The sequence below is a fragment of the Syngnathus floridae genome, chromosome 7 (assembly GCF_059516105.1).
Source record: "Syngnathus floridae isolate MCC-2025c chromosome 7, RoL_Sflo_1.0, whole genome shotgun sequence".
In the NCBI taxonomy this organism is placed as follows: domain Eukaryota; kingdom Metazoa; phylum Chordata; class Actinopteri; order Syngnathiformes; family Syngnathidae; genus Syngnathus; species Syngnathus floridae.
Window position 1 is genome coordinate 9,015,150 of NC_142419.1, and position 18,013 is coordinate 9,033,162.

An 18,013-nucleotide genomic window follows, 5' to 3' on the forward strand; every position below is an offset into this window, starting at 1 on the left:
GACAATTTGTAGTCTTTTTTTGTTTAACCAACTATATCCTCCAATGTTGAACTTTTGGACATTCAACAAGAATGGAACATATTTGATTCCTGATGTACATAGTTGACATTTATGGTCTAAATGAGGTCATTGAGTTGCGATTGAGAGGATTATTCAAAGTGCAGTGAGCTAGCAGATGGACAATGGGGACCCACTCTACTGTAACCCCCCTCCTGCCCCCCTAAAACAAAGCTTTCGACATCAATATTTTAAAGTCTATCTATGTACTATACTTCATACTGCAAAGTGCAGCAAGTGATGAATATTTCATTTCAGCAGCATCACTTCCTCTCCACTCATGCAGTGTTTGAACTCTCCTGAGGTCACACAATAGAATGGAGAGAAAGTTTGACACAGAGAGCAAATGTATCCGCATTAGATCTTTATTCATACGTTCAGTCTCTACTTCACAAGAACCAGAAAGCCATTTTGTCTTTTAGTCTCTATGAGGCAAAAAAATTATCAGCAAGTCAAAGAAAGCCTACGCGCAGCGCAGGTTGGATTTCTTTTCTTAAGATTTCATGTGTTGAGTGTGTGTGTGCGTGCACACTGGAGAAATACCCCCCACACACATACACACCATATACTTACAGTATATATTTATCTTGTGTAGAAATGTTACTAAAATTCTCCTGGGAGAAGATCAAAACATTTTCTAAAAAAAGAAATCAAACTAAACATACAGTATAACTCTTGATTTTGACTCAATCAGTGGTCATTTCCCATGTTAAAGCAACATGTTTCATCTGACTTCAAAAAGGGGCTGCGTGTGAAAAGCGCTATACTGATTATTTTTGAATGGTATACTGGCTACATATTATTTACTGCCATGGAGACCGCAGACCATGTTATGTAGTGGCCTGTAATATTTGTGGACCAGCCAGGACACTGCTCATATGCATTAGCACATACATTCATCCGCTTCTTAATGCACATTTTGTTACCGCCATAATACTGGCAAGAATTATTTCTTCATGTTGCTTCAGTAATGAGTGTTTTCTTTTTTTTAAATTACAGAAGTGGTACAGTGATGGGTTCTAATTAATAAAAACAAAGCGTTCCATTGCAGTAAAGATTAGCAGCATTAACTCACTTAAATACAATGTACTGTTAATATACTTTAGCCAAGTTCTGAACATGGGTAGCCTTAAATGAAATTCCCCGGTTATTCTTTACTGTTGCGTTAACAAAGGCTGTTTTGTTTAATTACTATGTTGATTAATTAATGCCAATAAATACCATCAAAGCGTTCCACTGCTGTGCACCGACAATACAATCTTTAATACAATACAGTAGCCTATACTATTCAATAGCATAGCTGGGGTCATCTAAATAAGATTTGTTGTAAAATAAATAGAAAAGCATAGCTGGGCTCATCTAAATGAGATTTGTTGTAAAATAAATAGAAAAACAGAGTGTTTGAATAGAATGAGAATCATTGAGTCAAATGTCTGTCCTTGAAATACATCGAGTCATACTTGCTATCCAGCTCAATCAGTTGAGTGTTTCTTAAACAAAACAGTAGAAGAAAAAAAAAATCATCTGGAAAAGTAAAAATAGTTCCCATTTCACATTTTTCATGACATTCTGTACCATCATAAAAATTAAGCATAGATTCTCTTCATAACTCTTCAGTCTCATAAAGTGGTCTCTCTTTTTCTCTCTTTAAAATATTTATATTAAAACATGTAGCGGTGTAACACATAGCAAAACAAAACTTCAAGTGAGCCCCCACACAGCAGGTGTTCATCCGTTATAGTCACACGCATAAACATTAATGATTCCTTTTCATTCCTATACGCCACAAGCACATAGACCACACACACACACGCACACACGCACACAAAGAAGAATACAGAAATATACTTTTTGGGGGATCAAGTAATTCGCATCAAGACCAAAATGAAAATAACTGTTTGGAAGATGATGCCATACCTGGAGACACTATTAAAGTTGGAATAAAGTGCTTCTCTTATTTTTTTGGAATTGAATGATTGAATACAAAGAGGTTTGGAAGTGCTTTTAGTTATGGCTGAAGTTCAGCTAAAAGGTTTTCTCTTCTAGTCATGCTCTTGATGCCAATCTACTGTACATGTAATAATATTTCATTGAACATACAACATGACAATTTCTAGAATTCTTTCATTCGGTTCCTTTCATTCTCATGCTGCACGTTGCATCCAACACAGACAAACACTTGAAAACAGTTGGGAGGCATTCAAATTAGCAGACTTTAAAGAAGAGTGTGACATCTTGGGACAAAGCAGTTTATGGCATTGTCTCTAGTGGACAATTTGAATTAGGGGCAAGTGTGGCAGTGCCCCATGAGATCCACCAGATAGTGGTATAGTGAAAACAAATACTTTTAAATATATCATGATTGAGGAATATTACAGCTATATAAAAAAAGTAATATTGAAATGATGGAAAATCAGTTGCAAAAATAAAATAATGACATTTTAATATTACAAGAATAAGAAAAAAAAATCTCCATGATTATAAGGAGTGAAAACCAAAATTAACAATTTGCATTATATATTTACTTTTTGAGCAGAATAAAATTATTACTTTCTGCTGATACAATTTTAAGTCTTTATGATTTTATACTCCTATACTTTTTTTTTTCATGTAGTTAGAATTTGATTTGGGTAAAATAAACTTTTCCTTCATAAGTGTATTCTCATGTTTCTATTTCCTCCTACATTACAACTTTATTGTAATTGAAAAAATGATCTTAGAACATTAAGTTTACTTAACAGAACATGTTAAGTATTTTTCATTCTGGTAATGTAAAATATGTAATATGTAAAATATGCATTTATATTCTTGCAAAAGTATGAGTTTCTCCAACAAAATTTCATTTGCATAACATTTTTTGTAACTTTTTGACTGATATCATTTTGGGTTTTGTCTCAGACTATTACAATTTTATTTCCTACCGTTTCTAGTTTTTCCTTGTATCATCATTTTCATTTTTTGTGTGGCCCTAATATTCTGATGTATATTTAGAGTAACAATTCAGTTGCAAAATTGTAGCCGTAGTATTGAAAAAGTAAAATCCCCAGATTAGATCATAAAAATGTTGAAATGTTTTTTTTTTTTTTTTAAATATTGCGATATAACCTGTGCAATTCATCTGTATTCTTAACATGGATATTTTCACTTTTTATATATGCATTAAAGTCACCTCATACGCAACTGTTTTTAAAGCTATGTCCTATAAGTGTCTGATTAGTTCACTGCGAATTTTCCGTGTCCTTTTTTTATTTTTTATGTTGAAAACATTGTAGAGAATGTGACCCACACATGGCAAATTTATCATTGGGCTCAAGGAACACTCATTTTTGCTAGGTAGGAATTGTACCTAGCAACAAGTGACTGCACAAATAGTGTACATTGTGACGACTAAACCTTTATTGCATTTTGCGTAGTTTTAAACACTATGTATTATTTGGGTGCTCAAGTACATAGCTGTTAGGGCCTACTTAAGTGATTGGGCCAAATCAGCTACTTTTCCTTCGAAAAGCACCACTTGTTACAGCAAGCGGATTGATGTAGTTTTCCAAACATTTGATTAAAATGTGAGAAAAAAGTTTGGATGGTAAACTTGAGTGTAGTTAGGGCTAATGCAAGGCTGCATCCCAAAAAAGGCAGTCTGGCTGCAGGAACCAGGAACGGAAAAAACCCCACATGTGGAATGGTAAAAATGTCACACTCTTTACACACATCTACACACACGCACACGTGCGAATATAATCGCACAAATGCAGACTCGTACTTGCACACTGGACATGTCACAGACATATCTGGCATGCATTTTTTTTTCTTTTAAAGAGGAAAACATTTTTTTTTTTTTTTAGAAATTCTTCAGCAGCTGTAGAGCTCTCATTTCTTATGTACATAAATGAACAATAAATATAGGTAATGCTCATATATTTTGAAATGTATATATATTAAATAATGAAATACTAATATATTTCAAATATATTCATAGAATTCTTTCTAATTGGAAACACTTCTAAAGAGATATAGTCACAGTTTAGTAACAAAACATGTAAGAAGACGTCTCCCTACTAGTCGCTGCAGTGCCTCTTTTTAAAAGTCTTCTAATTGAAACATACATTCTATTTCTACATTCGACCATCATTGATTGGGCAAGGTTCATTATCACTGCGCAGAAACAACTGTCAAAGCAGATTGTGTCGTTTTCAAATTTGGCTGTCTGACAGGGAACCAGCCCTGACAAAGACCACTCAGACCAGATTTGTAAGATGATGGTCAAACAAACTGCAGTCGGATATCTTCTGTGAAAAGAGACGCTGCAGCGAGGTCCTCTAGGGGGACGATGAGGAACAGTCGTGAGAGTAAAACGACTTTGAACTCTCCAAATGAACCCTGTCTCTCCTCTTCCAGTTGTTTTTGATATACACAAACTGGAATTGGAACCGCATGAATACTGACAGGAGCTGTTGTAAGATGTCGAAATGCATGCAAGAGTGAACTCATTCTTCCTGCCTGACCCCCTTGATGACACACATGGCTTACAGTAGGTTAAAGTCGCTGCTGCTGCTAGAGACATCTTCTCAATTCCCATCTCAGTCTTCACTCCTCACCCCTCTTCATGTTCCTGGACCTGCTTACTTTTTATCTCCCTGCATACAGAATCATAAAAAAGAAAAACAAAAAGCGGTCCAATATTGCACAGCATGCCCTCATGGCCTTGTTTTGTGGCAGCGGATCAGTGGTAGTGAGTCCTCTTATCTTCACTTTCCGAGCTGTAGTCCCTCAACCCAATACCCCGCTGGAGGTTCAATAAAGAGTCTTTCATCTGATCAAAACAGGAATAAAGAGGAAAAATGTTAGTTTTATTAGCTGTATATTTTACCCACTCATATTTATGGTACGCATCTGCAAATTTGCCTATTTCAAGATTTCTTTTGGAACTGATCCTCTGTTCGCAATAAAAAACATCTGTTTTGAGTTCAGTCGAAAATATTTATTATCAGTACTGCTTTTGGCGCCATCTCTCTTGATGTCAAGGAAGTACAGTGATCCCTCGCCACTGCACAGATTTGCTATTTCGTGGGTTTATGAGTGACATGAGAATGGCGTTTGAATACACAGTGACAGCTCCCGCGATAAACGAAGGATCACTGTATGTCATAAGCGTAAAAAGAGCTTTATTGTGCTGATATTCTTATTGTTATGACCAGCACATGGGAATGCACATCTGTCCGTTTGTCCATCTAGCCATCCATCCATGAGTACCTGGTCGAGTAATACCACTGACGACTTGATTATCTCCCTCCATTTCTGCAGTTCGGCGTCATGGAAACGCTGCTGTGCCTCCAAGAGCTGGGCCCACTCCATTTGTGTCTGAGGAAGTTTACTGCGAACACACACGCGCACGTACAGACTTTAGCAATTAGCAAGGTCCAGGCACTGAAGCGTCGCCTCCATTCAAAGAACTTGGCAAATGGTTTCATTCAGCCCAGAAGCCATTCAAGAGATTTAATGGATTACGGTCGCATTTGTTATTATCGTGGACAGTTTACAGCATGTGTATGTATGCATGCTATATATTTCATACTACATACTATACAGCATACTTTGTAAATGAATTTGCCTTCTGGGCAAGAAAACAAATGTACTTCCTGCATGTGCTCAGTGGCCTGTAAACAATGCCGAAACTGCAGTATCATTTAGAAGATAGAACTCATAGTGTACTATGTGTGCACTTGTCAAAAAGTGTGTGTACAAACCTTTCATGCAGCCGCAGACCTTGCCAGGTTGTTAAAGACTGTGCAGAATACTCCAGCATCCATAGCTTGTAGAAGAGCATCATATTGAGGAACACCAACAGGACCAGACTGAGGGGGAACAAGAAACATCATTCATTTCATTAACAATAACTTCCATTTTCGATTTTATTAAGCATATCAGTAAAATTAGATTTAAAAAAATACTTAAGGCTATTGTGGCTATGCAAATAAATGTACAGTACTACATGTACCTTAGACAGATCCTATGGGTGGCAATGGAACGAGAGGAGAGAGGAGTTACACTCAAAGGCAGCGAATATTCTTATAAATTGAAGTCAGATTAAAAAAACATTAGGGAAACAAAAATGAAATGCATGTGCAGAGTCGTGTAAGCAAGTGCTTAATCACTATATAGATGTTTTAAGAATAAAAAGCAGCAAATGACCTGTCAGATGTGAGCAATCCAATACATCTGCTGTATCAAAAATTCAGCTGTATATTTAGAAATAGCTGAGGGTGTTCTCCACTGCAGTCACAGATGTAGGGAGGTAGATATCAAAGGGAAATATATTATTTGAGGAAATTCATCGACTACAATAGCGCTTAGTAGAGGGTAGACCTCCATCAGTGTTAATTGATCCTAACCAGGATGGACAGAGACATTTTTCTTGGTATTGTAGTACCATCTGCTGGGTCAAATTGGTCACATCTCTACTAGCCCCTATGCAAGTGGATGGTAACGTCCAACCTCTTGCTTGTTGTTGGTAAAAAAGACAATTTGCAATTTTGATACTAATTTCAGCATCAATCATCAATCGACTTGGCCTTGAGTTTGACACTTATGTTCAAAATAGGTGTCAATGTTTGTTTATATATGCCCTGTAATGGGCTAGTGACTTGTACCTTGCGTCTCACCCAAAGTCAGGGAAAGGCTCCAGGTGAGACCCCGATATGGACGAAAGCAATAAAAAATGAATGAGGGATAATGCTGATGTATCTAATGAAGTGTCTGATGTGTGTATATTTTCCAGTGCGTGTGTGTTGTGATGTGCAACATACACGAAGCTGATGATGAGCAGCAGTTTGGAGACGCTGTATAGAGCCAAGCCCCCAGGCAGGCGACGATGCTCTGGACTCTGATGTCTGGTCTGTGTGGAGCCTGCCACTTGTTTGATGCGCTGAATTACTTCCTCGTCTGTCGGCGTGGTGACAGGACTGAGCGCTTCATCCAAATGCTGGCTGCGGATGTGGGGCGTGGGCCTCTTCTTCCGCCTCACCGTGGCATTCTTCACCACTTTAGCCTTTGGGGAGAGCTGGTGGGCCTCGGTCAGGATCTCCTCCAGCTTGGACAGCTCCACCTCTGTGAAAGACATTTCCCCAAAGGACCGAGTGTCAGTGATGAGCTGCCACCTCAGAGATGTAAAATATATGGAGGACTATACAGCATTACTGGTAGATACATCATAGCAATCCCTGAAAACAATGGCCTCCAGGGCTGCAGCCAAAATGTTATTATTATTATTTTTTTGCTTGGAGTGGCCATGAATGGATAAAAAGCTTAAAGTGTGTTCTTAGTTTGGGGAAAAACAAAATTAAGCAAGATCTTGTCAAACAAGTAAGTGCAAGTTCCCGAATGCATGTGAATGCTGAGCTGCTATGACTTTGCTGTTTTTCTGTTTAGGATCTCACATTTCTCACATTCATATTTCAGAAACTGCTTAAAAAACTAACACTAAATCCATTTCAGCAAGACACTTGATTTTTAGCACAAAAGTCAGGTTTACCGAGCTGGCGAAAGTTCTCCTCCAACCCACTCCAAAAGTTTTTCTCGATGAAGCCTTTCACCAGCCCCCATGGCTGTTTCCTATAGCGCAGCTCTGTTGATACCCTAGAAGATAAATAGAACCGAGGCTAATTTGACTGATGATAATAACAACATGGCGATAAGAAAATGAAAAAGCTAACTGGTAGTCTTACCTTAAGCGACACTTGTTCTTGGCAACCCGGGTGAGCATGTAGCGGTTGAGGGTGTAGAAGTAGTCGTGGTAGGGGACGTCATGCGTGATGACCTCAGCGTCGATGATGTAACACTCACTCTCTTGACTGGCCTTGTACAGAGTCTGAAAGGTGAATTTCAGATTTAACAGTTGAAAGTAGGGAAGATCTGAGACATTATATGTTGGGCATACTTGTGTCTCAGTGACGGTGGCTGTCTTAGGGGCTAGAGGGTTTGTCAGTGAGATGGTGTACAGGATCTCCCTTGTCTGATTCCCAGCCTCCTCCTTCTTCCATGGGTGGTAAATCACATCTGAACACGCAAAAACACATACAAGTAGATTAATACCCCATGAGTGAAACTGGGAGTCTGACTGGATGAAAGCAGACCTGAGAATCGCCGCTGCTCCATGAAATCGTTCATGAACTGCGACTCTGTGAAGAGGATGTCGTACAGCTTGTCCACGCTAAACTTGTAGATCTCATTGATGTACTGCCTCCCATTCAGATCCTCGTGGAAGGCCTGAACCTCACCTATCAGAGACACACACAAGCATGTGGAGACTCTTTTGTCTGCCTTTGATGGCTGATTTACGGATGAGGTAATTCGTCCTTTGCACTCACCCTCATCGTGAGTCTCTGAAGAGTCGCTGAGTTCGGTAGGGATGTCCTCGTTGTCGTTGAAGTCGAGTGAGGGCGAGGGAACCGGGCCGCCGGTCCCGCTGGTGTCATTGTTCTTCTCTTCCACCAGCAGAGGCACAGCTAGAAGCTCGCCATCTGGTTGGCAGTCTGTGAAATCGTCTGTGGGGAGGTCAAACTTGTGTGTGTGTGTGTGGGGGGGGAGAGCACAGAAGGGATTTCTTTGGTTGACAATTGGAATGTGGAAAATAAACATTGCTTGATCCTCGGATGATTGTTGTTAAAATTTTGCTCATGATGACCATGCAGCTTACTGTGATGGGCGTGTCATGGTTGCCCGTGCGGTCGATGGTGCTGTTTGGGATGACCTTCTTGTGAAGAAGAGGTGGACTCCCATCAGACTTGGCCTCTGCGCTGCTTTTAGACAAGTTGTCATTGTTCATCTCATTTTCTTCATTTGGAATCTCTTCACTAAACCTGAAGGTGCCACAAAGCCACAGAGTTAGAAACAGTTTAGTCCATAATTAAATAATAATGCGAGAGTCAATTTCATCTTCAAATGAGAGCGATTTCTCTTCACTGGCCCTCATCCTCTAAAATGTTATTTATGGATTTCATTAGAAATAAAATATCTAATCATTATTAAATAAAATTATCAAGTAATGCAATTTAAAATGACATTTAATTATTATTTAATTTATTTTTACATATTTTACATACATATTTTGCTATTTCATCTAAAAATGAATTGTCCCATCTGTCCATCCAAGTAAAACGTAGACCATAAGCATAAAGGTTTGCCCACTGCTCATGACCTAACAGTAGAGTTTCAAAGTAGATATAAAATTACCTCTTAATAACAATAAACACAAGATGACAATTGTTAACATATTTCCAATATCATCTCAAGTTTTTTTTTTTTTTCAACCAAAATAAAAATGTGTAAAATAGTGACTTTTCTTTTCTTTCTATTATTTATACCGAACTGTAGCATACAGAGTTGTTCTTAAGAAAACGACTCCTTATTTAGAGAATTGTGTTTAACCACTGAAGTACAACCAGCAAAATACGCTTCCTGCACTTAAGAGCGACAACATTCAGAAACTAGCCGCTAGGCAACACAACAGAAAGCACAGTAATTACTTGGGAAACTCATTTAAACACAGCTCTGCTGCTTTTAATTTAGAAATCCACTTCTCACTTCCCAGTCATTAGGAACTCTTAAGTAAGTGTAAATAAACAGAGAGGAGAGGAGGTTGTTAATATTTTCATTGTGCCGGTGTAAACAGCTTTTAATCAATCAGCGTGTAGTTTGGATAATTGTTTGCAACCATAGCAACCGGGTCCTCCACCGTGTAGCCACACTCACCCCATGGTGTTGAAGTCATCATCAGGGGGAACATAGTCCTCATCATCACTGGTCAGGCCGAGCTCGTTGCCGTAGCACTGGTGGACAAAGTGCCACAGCTCTTTGGGGCACAGCGGCTGAGAAGAAAGCATAATGCCATCGTAATTGCACCGTAGCTGCATTTTTGTAGACGATCACAGGACATCCCACTGAACATCTTCGGGATTTTTCAAGTGGATGAATTAGAGGGTCATCGCAAAAGGTTGTGAATTATAGTTTCATTGATGTTTCAATGATTTGACAGATAATGTAAATGTAAGTATGATCGATTGCAGGGTGTGAAAATTATGTATACCCACACCTCGTTTAGTGATTTACTTGAGTTACTTGAATGCTTAATGAGAATTCAGTTATCACAAAGTGGCAGAGAAAATGCAAGTGTGGATGGTTGTTGGGGCCCTGAGTGAAATTGTATTTGGAGTCCCATAAATGTGTCAAAATACTGAGTAGGATGATAAAGACAAAAACAAAAACATGTGTATCAACCAAAAGCAAATCTTGGTATAAATAAAATGATTCATTTTTTTCTGTGACAGCTACAACAGCATTTCAACATGCAAATTGTGCATGATTCTAGAGTAACACAATATATCTTATCATCTCAGTTTCCAACTAAATTACCTTGTCAAGCAGCGCATTCTGCCAAAGTCTGAACATCATCATGTACGTCCTGTCTCTGGCTCCAAAAGAGGTGAAAAAGTGCTGCAGAGAAAAGGTGTTATGAAGTATGGCTCCACTAATTAAGCTCATCAAATAATTATCTATCAAAGAGCACAATCTAGGGGTGGTATTTAATTTTTTGGGCCAGTAAAACCTTACCTTCTCATTGTCAGTGCAGACCTGGATGGCGTTGGGAATGAGGCGGGCAGTCTTTTCTTTCGTCATTGAGCAGATGTCCTTTAGCCGCACTGTCAGCTGCATATAAGAAGATGCAAAGTAAAAATAAAAACTTCAAAATAACAGCCAACTTTTCCAATGAACGGAAAACTTAAGAGCTCTCTATATAGATACTCTGTGTAAAAATTGCCATATCTGGATTTTTGGCTGACGCAAGACCCCTAGTTTGGGATTTGGTGAATCTCTCTGCATCATATTATAAAGTTGAAACCTGATGGAACTACATCAAAATATTGGCACGGGGGATATACGTACGTATATACACACTAGACTGGCACAGGGCAAAAAAAAAAAAAAAAAAAGAGCCCAGAGAATGACAACAAGCATACCAGTGTTTCCCAGCGGAATATGTTGCTATAGAAACAGATCCAGTTCTCGGAGAGGTAGAGTCGTCCCTGCAGGAGGATGTCCCGTTGCAGCGCACAGGAATAGTCTGACGCATGAAGAAATGGCACGGCATCAGAACAACACATCAGTCCAACACACATCATGCAACTATTCTCTAACATCTAAAATGGCAAGCTTGTCCGTATTGTGATATGAGGAGGAACTGATCCCACACTAGCTGCATGAAAGTCAGCTATGCAAACTACTACATTAACCAAAACACAGCTGACAATGCTAACTAGTACTGCAAAGCGGCCATGTCAGCAATTGGCAAGTCAAGATGGGTGGATGGATGGCCAGATCCAAAAACTTTTTAAAACTATGCAAACTCTCCTTGCAAACAATTTACATAAAACCTTTGTACAAGGAAAGAGCAATTTTGGCACGAACACAAATAAAGGCAAGGACCACATTTGCCTGAGACATCATATATCACATACCTGTGAACCTTAATCAATTGGTGCTTGATTTGGTATTTTTTGCTGCTGTTGTAAGTCAGCATTTTTAATTTTAGCAGCGCTAGGTCACGGTTTATTTGATGAGTATTCATCAGGCAATAGCAGCAGTCCTCACGAGGACTGAGAGGACACGAGGATTTTGAGGCAAGTCAAATTGCAAAATAACAGTCAAGATGAAACATGTGACCTTATGAGGGTGTGAGCCAATCGTTTCAGATGGCGTCTGTGTGTCACTGGCGTCCGCTCACCCACAATGAGTCTCTCTGTGTCAGGTAGCTGCTTGAAGAGTTTCCTGAAGTCCTCATTGCGCTGTTTGTATGTGGGGCTCAGCACCTGCAGGGACGAACGAGCAGAGTGAGACGCATTGCTACACTATCGGCTACTGACGCAAAAGCACACGCATCTTCATGCTTGCTTGTTGACACACAAGCGTAGTCTCTGTTATGCAGCCCAATTCATTATCTTCAAAGCTTGTCAAATCCCTAGACTGGCAATGGTGTTAATCGTGTGAGGGATTTTGACAAGATTGTGTTCATGGATGTTGACTCAACAGCAAGCAGAGTTATCACAGAAAAGCCGCGACTTAGTAGAAGCACAATTCCAAAACAGCCCACTGCAGATCATTCAGTTAACATGCGGTGAGCTTTTAAAAGAGTCACATTCTCTCTTTGGCATCACACAGCAAACTTGTGCGCTACACAATGACCAAAACATTAGGTACACCTGTACAATTGATCCAGTGAAAGGACTGTTTCAAAAATATGCCAACAATGATGTTTGTGAGACACTCTGTGAGGTGCTTGTTTTATTTTGATTAACTCAAAATAATGTTAATGAATTGAAGCAGTTTTACAACTTTGGTAATTAATCATGTATATAGTTATTATACAGAATTTTATTACATTGTCCAGGTGTAACTTATGCTATGGCTATACTTGAAAATGCAGTTATGAGTCAATCTTGAGAAAAAAACTGATGATCTTTACTTTTAAGCACAAAGATACAAATGCTCCAGCTTTTTGTTTAGTAATATCGCAACAGCTTGATCAAGTCTTCATTTTGTTAGCTTGATCAGACAAGGTCATTGTCTGAAATCTCCAAAAGTGTGCTAGAGCAAGGGCTCTCGCTGTCTGGGCCAGATGTTTTTGCTTCAACAGGAAACCTTCAAGAAAAACAATAGCTGCCATCCCAGCAACAAGATGTATACCCGAACCCGAAATAATATATTCGCTTGGAACCAGAGGGAAAAGAACATCTCCTTTGATGAGCAAGTTTGAATCTGAAAATATGTGCTTTTCTGAGCAGTATGCAAATGATAAACCAGCCTGAGATGACTCCAAACAACAGAGCTCTTTGAGCTTTCAAACAGCAATGACTTACAACCAGGCCAGTACTTATTTATCTATTAATGGGGAACTACCACAGAAGAGCAAATGGTACATATCTGAAGCCTCATTTTGTTCCTACTGCAGCCAAATGAATCTTCAAAATCATCAGTTCCCCTACATGGCCTCATTTACAAAGTAGAGGAGGACTTACTGCTGGGATCTCTTCAGAGTTCCACTCGGGTTCTTGAAGGTCTGAGCTGGCCCAGCCCCACTCCCAACCCCACTGCCCTCTTGCTGGACCCTGCAGAAACCACCCTGCCAGGGCCTCATCCAGCTCCAGCACAGCCTCCCAATCCGACATCAAACAATCCTCATCCAGTTCCATGTTGGAGCCTTTGTGTCTCATGGATTTCGTGAATATCCTGCCTGCCACCCAAATCCAATGTCGTTGAAAGGCTCGTCAGTGACTAGTCAAAGTAAAGAGTAGCTGGTGAGTGTCCGCCCTCTTCTGTGTTTTGGGTTGCTGCGCGCTGTCAATGTTGAGCAGTGGACACACAGGCACACTTCAACCACATGAGCCTTGTGTGTGTGTCTCTCTCTCTTCCTTTTACACACACATACACGGGGAGAGGAGTTACGGCCGTTGCCCTCAAGTAACCCCGAGCAACAAGTCCTTTATTATCATGGCAGAAGCACCCACCTCCCCACCAACACCACGCGTCTCTCTTCTTATTCCAAAGGAAGTGTGCAAGTTGTGTGTGGTGCTTCTGAGAGTGTTGTAATTAGTCTGTTTATGAGCCAGAGAATGAAGTACGTCAAGAAGTGGAAGAATTGTGAATGGGGTGCTGAGGATGTTTAGAGAAAACGTGAAGTTTTAAGTCTGTTGCAGAGAGTGTTGAGTCTGCCCAAGTGATTGAGTTACAGAGAACAGATGTGAGCATAACCTCCAGTTACCTCCAAGTGCAAAACAACACCATCAATCATGACAAAGTCACAACTAGGCCGCAGAACAACACAGCCAGTGTAACATATAATAAACCGTGAAACTGCAATTCCCTCCAACAATGCCAAGTATGTTCTTGTCAAGTCGATGTGCAAATAAGACTAATTAAGTTCTATCATTTATTAATACAATGAAATCTCTAAAAGTGAGGTTCCAGTGGGAAAAATGAAAGAAAGATGATAAATATATTTATATCAATTCCAGAAGTGAGTTCATCAGCTCTGATGCAAGTTTTATTTTGCTATCAGCTTACATTTTTATAGCAGACCATTCTGTATTTCAAGTTTGCTCTAGCAACGAGAAGCATTTGGCCAAGTCATTTACCTTTTAATCCATAGAAAGCAAAAATACTCCTTTTTTAAATTTCTTTTTTGTAATATACAGTATATTTGGGAGGATGGAGTTGAAAGCCAGGTAAGATTCTTGTGCCAAATGAGCAGATCACTAACTGGGAATGTTTGGGCAGACACTTTCTTGTTCACGCTGACTAAAATTTAGTTTTGAGGCCACTCAATGGCCTCAAAACATGACACATGATCCCCTTATGTTACCCCCAGCGGGCCAGAAACTTGCAAAGCTTTGCAGCTTCTATTTTAATGGCACTTCACATACATTGGTATGCATAACGTCCTGCAACACATGACTAAAAATATTGACAAGAATCCAGAATGCAAGATGGAAGCCACGGCAGTATAAGTCTAAACCTTCGTTCCAAGAACTCTAAATGTGGCTTCCTGCTGTTACCCAATATACAGTATGCTGTTTAACCACTCTCTGAGGACTGAAATTGTAGTAGCAGAAACTAATGGAAACATGCTGCTGATTCACATAAAAAACATCTCTTAAGTGGAAGGCCTTTCTAGCATGTGGTTAAACATTTCTGTCGAACTTAGGATGACAGAATAAGTTTTCCTTGGAAATGACTTGCGGCGCCGCAGCTCTGAGTGGCCTTTTATATGAAGCTCATTCAATTCATTGCTCTCTAATAAATCAAGTGAAGAACGAGGTCATTGTTGCACCAATGCAGTGTCGAGGTAGTCAGCGAGAGACGGTATTTATAGATCTTGTTAACGATTAACACCCTGCACAAACAGACAGGGATGGAAGAGGCTGGTACAGTACACCAGGGTGGGGTCTGAGTCATTTTAGAGGTGGAGGTGACCGATAAGCTCATCCTTTTTACTACGGAAGGCTTCATTAATATTTGACTAGAAATCCATTTTATTATTACGTATCGACACCAGCAATGTGGGTGGGTGTCACTGTCAATACTGATGAAGACCGAGGAAAAGCGTGTGCACGCAGCATCGCTTGTTGGCAGGCTCAACAGTTCTTCTGCTATTTTGAATAACAACCACATGCACTCCCCACCCTTTTTTGTTAATGTATTCCCTCTTGTTTGTGCAGAGGAGATCTGCAAGGGAAGGATTTGTACTGTGCAGATGAATCAGGCCTTGATTCTCAGAACTCATTCAAGGATAATTTTGGAAAGAATAAAAAAAATAACAGTGCTTCAATGCTTTTAAAGGTCACAATTGACATGGGGTGGATGCACAAACAGATTACAACATCCATTTTTAGCCTTGTATTTGTAATTGTGGTGTTTTTCTGTCCCTGACTAGGTTGGTCAAATGCTTCGAGCGCTCTCTAAAGAATTCGCAGAATCAAGCTTTTGTTAATACTGCATTTCGTTAGGTAGACCGTAGCTAATATTTTCTTGGCTTGTGCAAATGCCTGCCGTTAGGTAGACCGTAGCTAATATTTTCTTGGCTTGTGCAAATGCCTGCTATAGCAGATTGGTGTTTTCATCTGTGCTTATAGTAGCAGGTCTTGCATTGTGTGATTTGTCGAGAGCAGATGCCATTTCGAGCAACTTGCCATGGATATAAAAGTAGTAAATACTTTTCAACCTATAATCAATTGACTACAAAGCACTACCAAGACAAGATAATGTTTATTTTTTGCATATTCTCACTTTGAATTTGATGCCTCCAGCACATTCTAAAAAAAAGATGGGGCATGAGCGTGTTTACCATTCTGTTACATCATCTGTCTTTCTGACAGCAACCAATAAGAAATTGGAAAATGCGGACATGAATTGTTGAAGGTTTTTTTGGTGAACCATATATATTAACCAGATATCATTTATTCCCTTTCAAATAAATATTCATGCTTCTTAAAGAGGATTATGGCAATTGTAAATACAAATAATAGAGGAAGCTTGATTTTCTGGAGAAAAGCTTTTTACTGGCTGACTGAACAGCAAACCAGGGAAGTGAAAAACAAACACAAACCCATGATGCAAAATTAAATCTAACAATAATTAGGTGGGTAAATGGATAAACCAAATATTACGACATTGGCCTATATTATGATAGAAGATTTTTTTCCACATCATCCAGCACTACATGCCTCATAAGAATCTTCATAGCATTCTATTTGGTTCTTAATTGCGGCAAAATTTAACGTGATCTTACAAAAGGTTTAGTGTAAACTACCCAAAAAAAAAAAAAAAAAATCCAAATTACTAACACACGAGACCACCAACAAACAAAGCAAAACAATCCCTCTTGCATTCACCCTTTTGAACTTGGCAGAGTATTTATTCCCAGAGGCTGCATTATGCTGCATATTGGAACAGTGGAGGCATACAAACAGATCTATCCATCCAGCTGAATCGCTTATCCTCTGCACTGTGATTTGCTAACCAGTCGGCCATTGTGCCACTCAAAGGTACACAAACAAATATTGTTGTAATAAATTAAGGGACACACAGAAATTATAACACAGCAAATGTAATTTTTGTAACGTCAATTAATTCACTATACATAAAAACAATGAATCTCCTTTCCTCCCTGTTAAGGTTAGTTGTTAAAGTGGATTGTCAACTCTAAAGCGCTAATTGTTAGCTGACATTAGTAGAAAAGATGTGAGTAACATGCTTACAATCCAGTACACTAGACCCAGTCTCTATTTTAATTTGGACACAGAAACATTAAGCCTCATGCTCAATTGTCAAGTCATGTAAAGGCCATAACTTCCATTAATGGATTTGTTTAGTAGAGTGAGAAATTCCATGCATCTGTTGCCACCTGTTGCAAACCAGACTTAGAAGTCTGAACAGACATTAAATTTGCACAATCCAGAATTGAATGCCTACTATAAATACAGTATGTTTTGACATAGCCCTCTCAGCAACATTATCATACATTTGAAGCTTTGCAAATGATATATATTTAAATGTCTAGTTTGGCATTGCAGTGAGGTGGGAACAGTACTTCGAGGAGACAGATTAGTATCATGCCGCCAGTCTGACAGGCCAAAGTGAGCAAAGGAATACAAGTCATGCTTACTCTCATGATGTGTTGTCTTTCATGCTGGGGAGAGAGTGTACACACACAGGGAATAATAATAATAATAATAATCAAAGAAACGGGATTAGGACTCAAAAGACTTAGGGGCTGGGGGGCTGGGGTCAAATCTGTGGAATTAAATCCAACATTCCTGTTCTTGTGTACTATGTGGGTTTGATAAAAAAAAAACCAGACATTCAAAGTGTGTCAAGGAAGAATTTGCACAGCGGTGCTGTTCCTGTTTTACAAACAGGGTTAGTTTGCCACCTAGTGGCATGATTAAAAACTGCCACAGTCAATTCGGCCTGTGAACTTTACCGTAATTACGATACATCTTGCAATTTTCATTGCAGTGGACCATGTCTGGGTGTTGCATCACAGTTGGAGTTAGAATTGTCTATATAGTCTTGGTAAGGATGTTGTAAGCGTCATGGAGAATTGGAACATATTTGTGTTGTTGAGTGACTGTCTCGAGTAAATCCACTGTGACATATTTGGGTTATTTTTTTGTTTTACTGAAATTTGTAAATGCTCTCAACCAACAAAGTGGAATGTGACAAACATGCTCACACGCATTGATTCTATTAAAGTGGAATATTATGACTTAGTGCATTTCCAATAACAACGTGTATATTCTATTGCAACATTATTCCTGTTGCTCCTCCAGCAATTTATTTTAATTTACCAATCATTGAATAAATGTAGTAGTACATTGCATTCAAGCATGTATGGTATAGCATTAAT

At 39.2% G+C, this 18,013-nt stretch overlaps 1 protein-coding gene across 10 annotated transcripts in view; it reads right to left on the bottom strand.

Moving 5' to 3' along the window:
* Window positions 1-406: 406 nt before the first annotated feature.
* Window positions 407-18,013, bottom strand: part of gramd1bb (GRAM domain containing 1Bb) — a 76,450-nt gene continuing 58,843 nt past the window's right edge. For 7 of the 10 annotated variants that reach the window (XM_088379964.1, XM_088379966.1, XM_088379970.1 and 4 more), the window contains 16 exons: window positions 17,270-17,293; window positions 11,834-11,918; window positions 11,070-11,173; window positions 10,663-10,758; window positions 10,465-10,545; window positions 9,805-9,920; window positions 8,750-8,912; window positions 8,421-8,613; window positions 8,187-8,330; window positions 7,991-8,109; window positions 7,779-7,921; window positions 7,586-7,689; window positions 6,861-7,161; window positions 5,802-5,909; window positions 5,308-5,428; window positions 407-4,867 (listed from right to left, as the gene is read on the bottom strand). In XM_088379964.1, the coding sequence (XP_088236090.1) occupies window positions 4,778-4,867; window positions 5,308-5,428; window positions 5,802-5,909; window positions 6,861-7,161; window positions 7,586-7,689; window positions 7,779-7,921; window positions 7,991-8,109; window positions 8,187-8,330; window positions 8,421-8,613; window positions 8,750-8,912; window positions 9,805-9,920; window positions 10,465-10,545; window positions 10,663-10,758; window positions 11,070-11,173; window positions 11,834-11,918; window positions 17,270-17,293 (1,992 nt within the window). In that variant the 3' untranslated portion in view covers window positions 407-4,777. The remainder of the gene's footprint in view (window positions 4,868-5,307; window positions 5,429-5,801; window positions 5,910-6,860; window positions 7,162-7,585; window positions 7,690-7,778; window positions 7,922-7,990; window positions 8,110-8,186; window positions 8,331-8,420; window positions 8,614-8,749; window positions 8,913-9,804; window positions 9,921-10,464; window positions 10,546-10,662; window positions 10,759-11,069; window positions 11,174-11,833; window positions 11,919-17,269; window positions 17,294-18,013) is intronic. The other 3 variants (XM_088379969.1, XM_088379968.1, XM_088379967.1) reach the window with 1 other exon arrangement.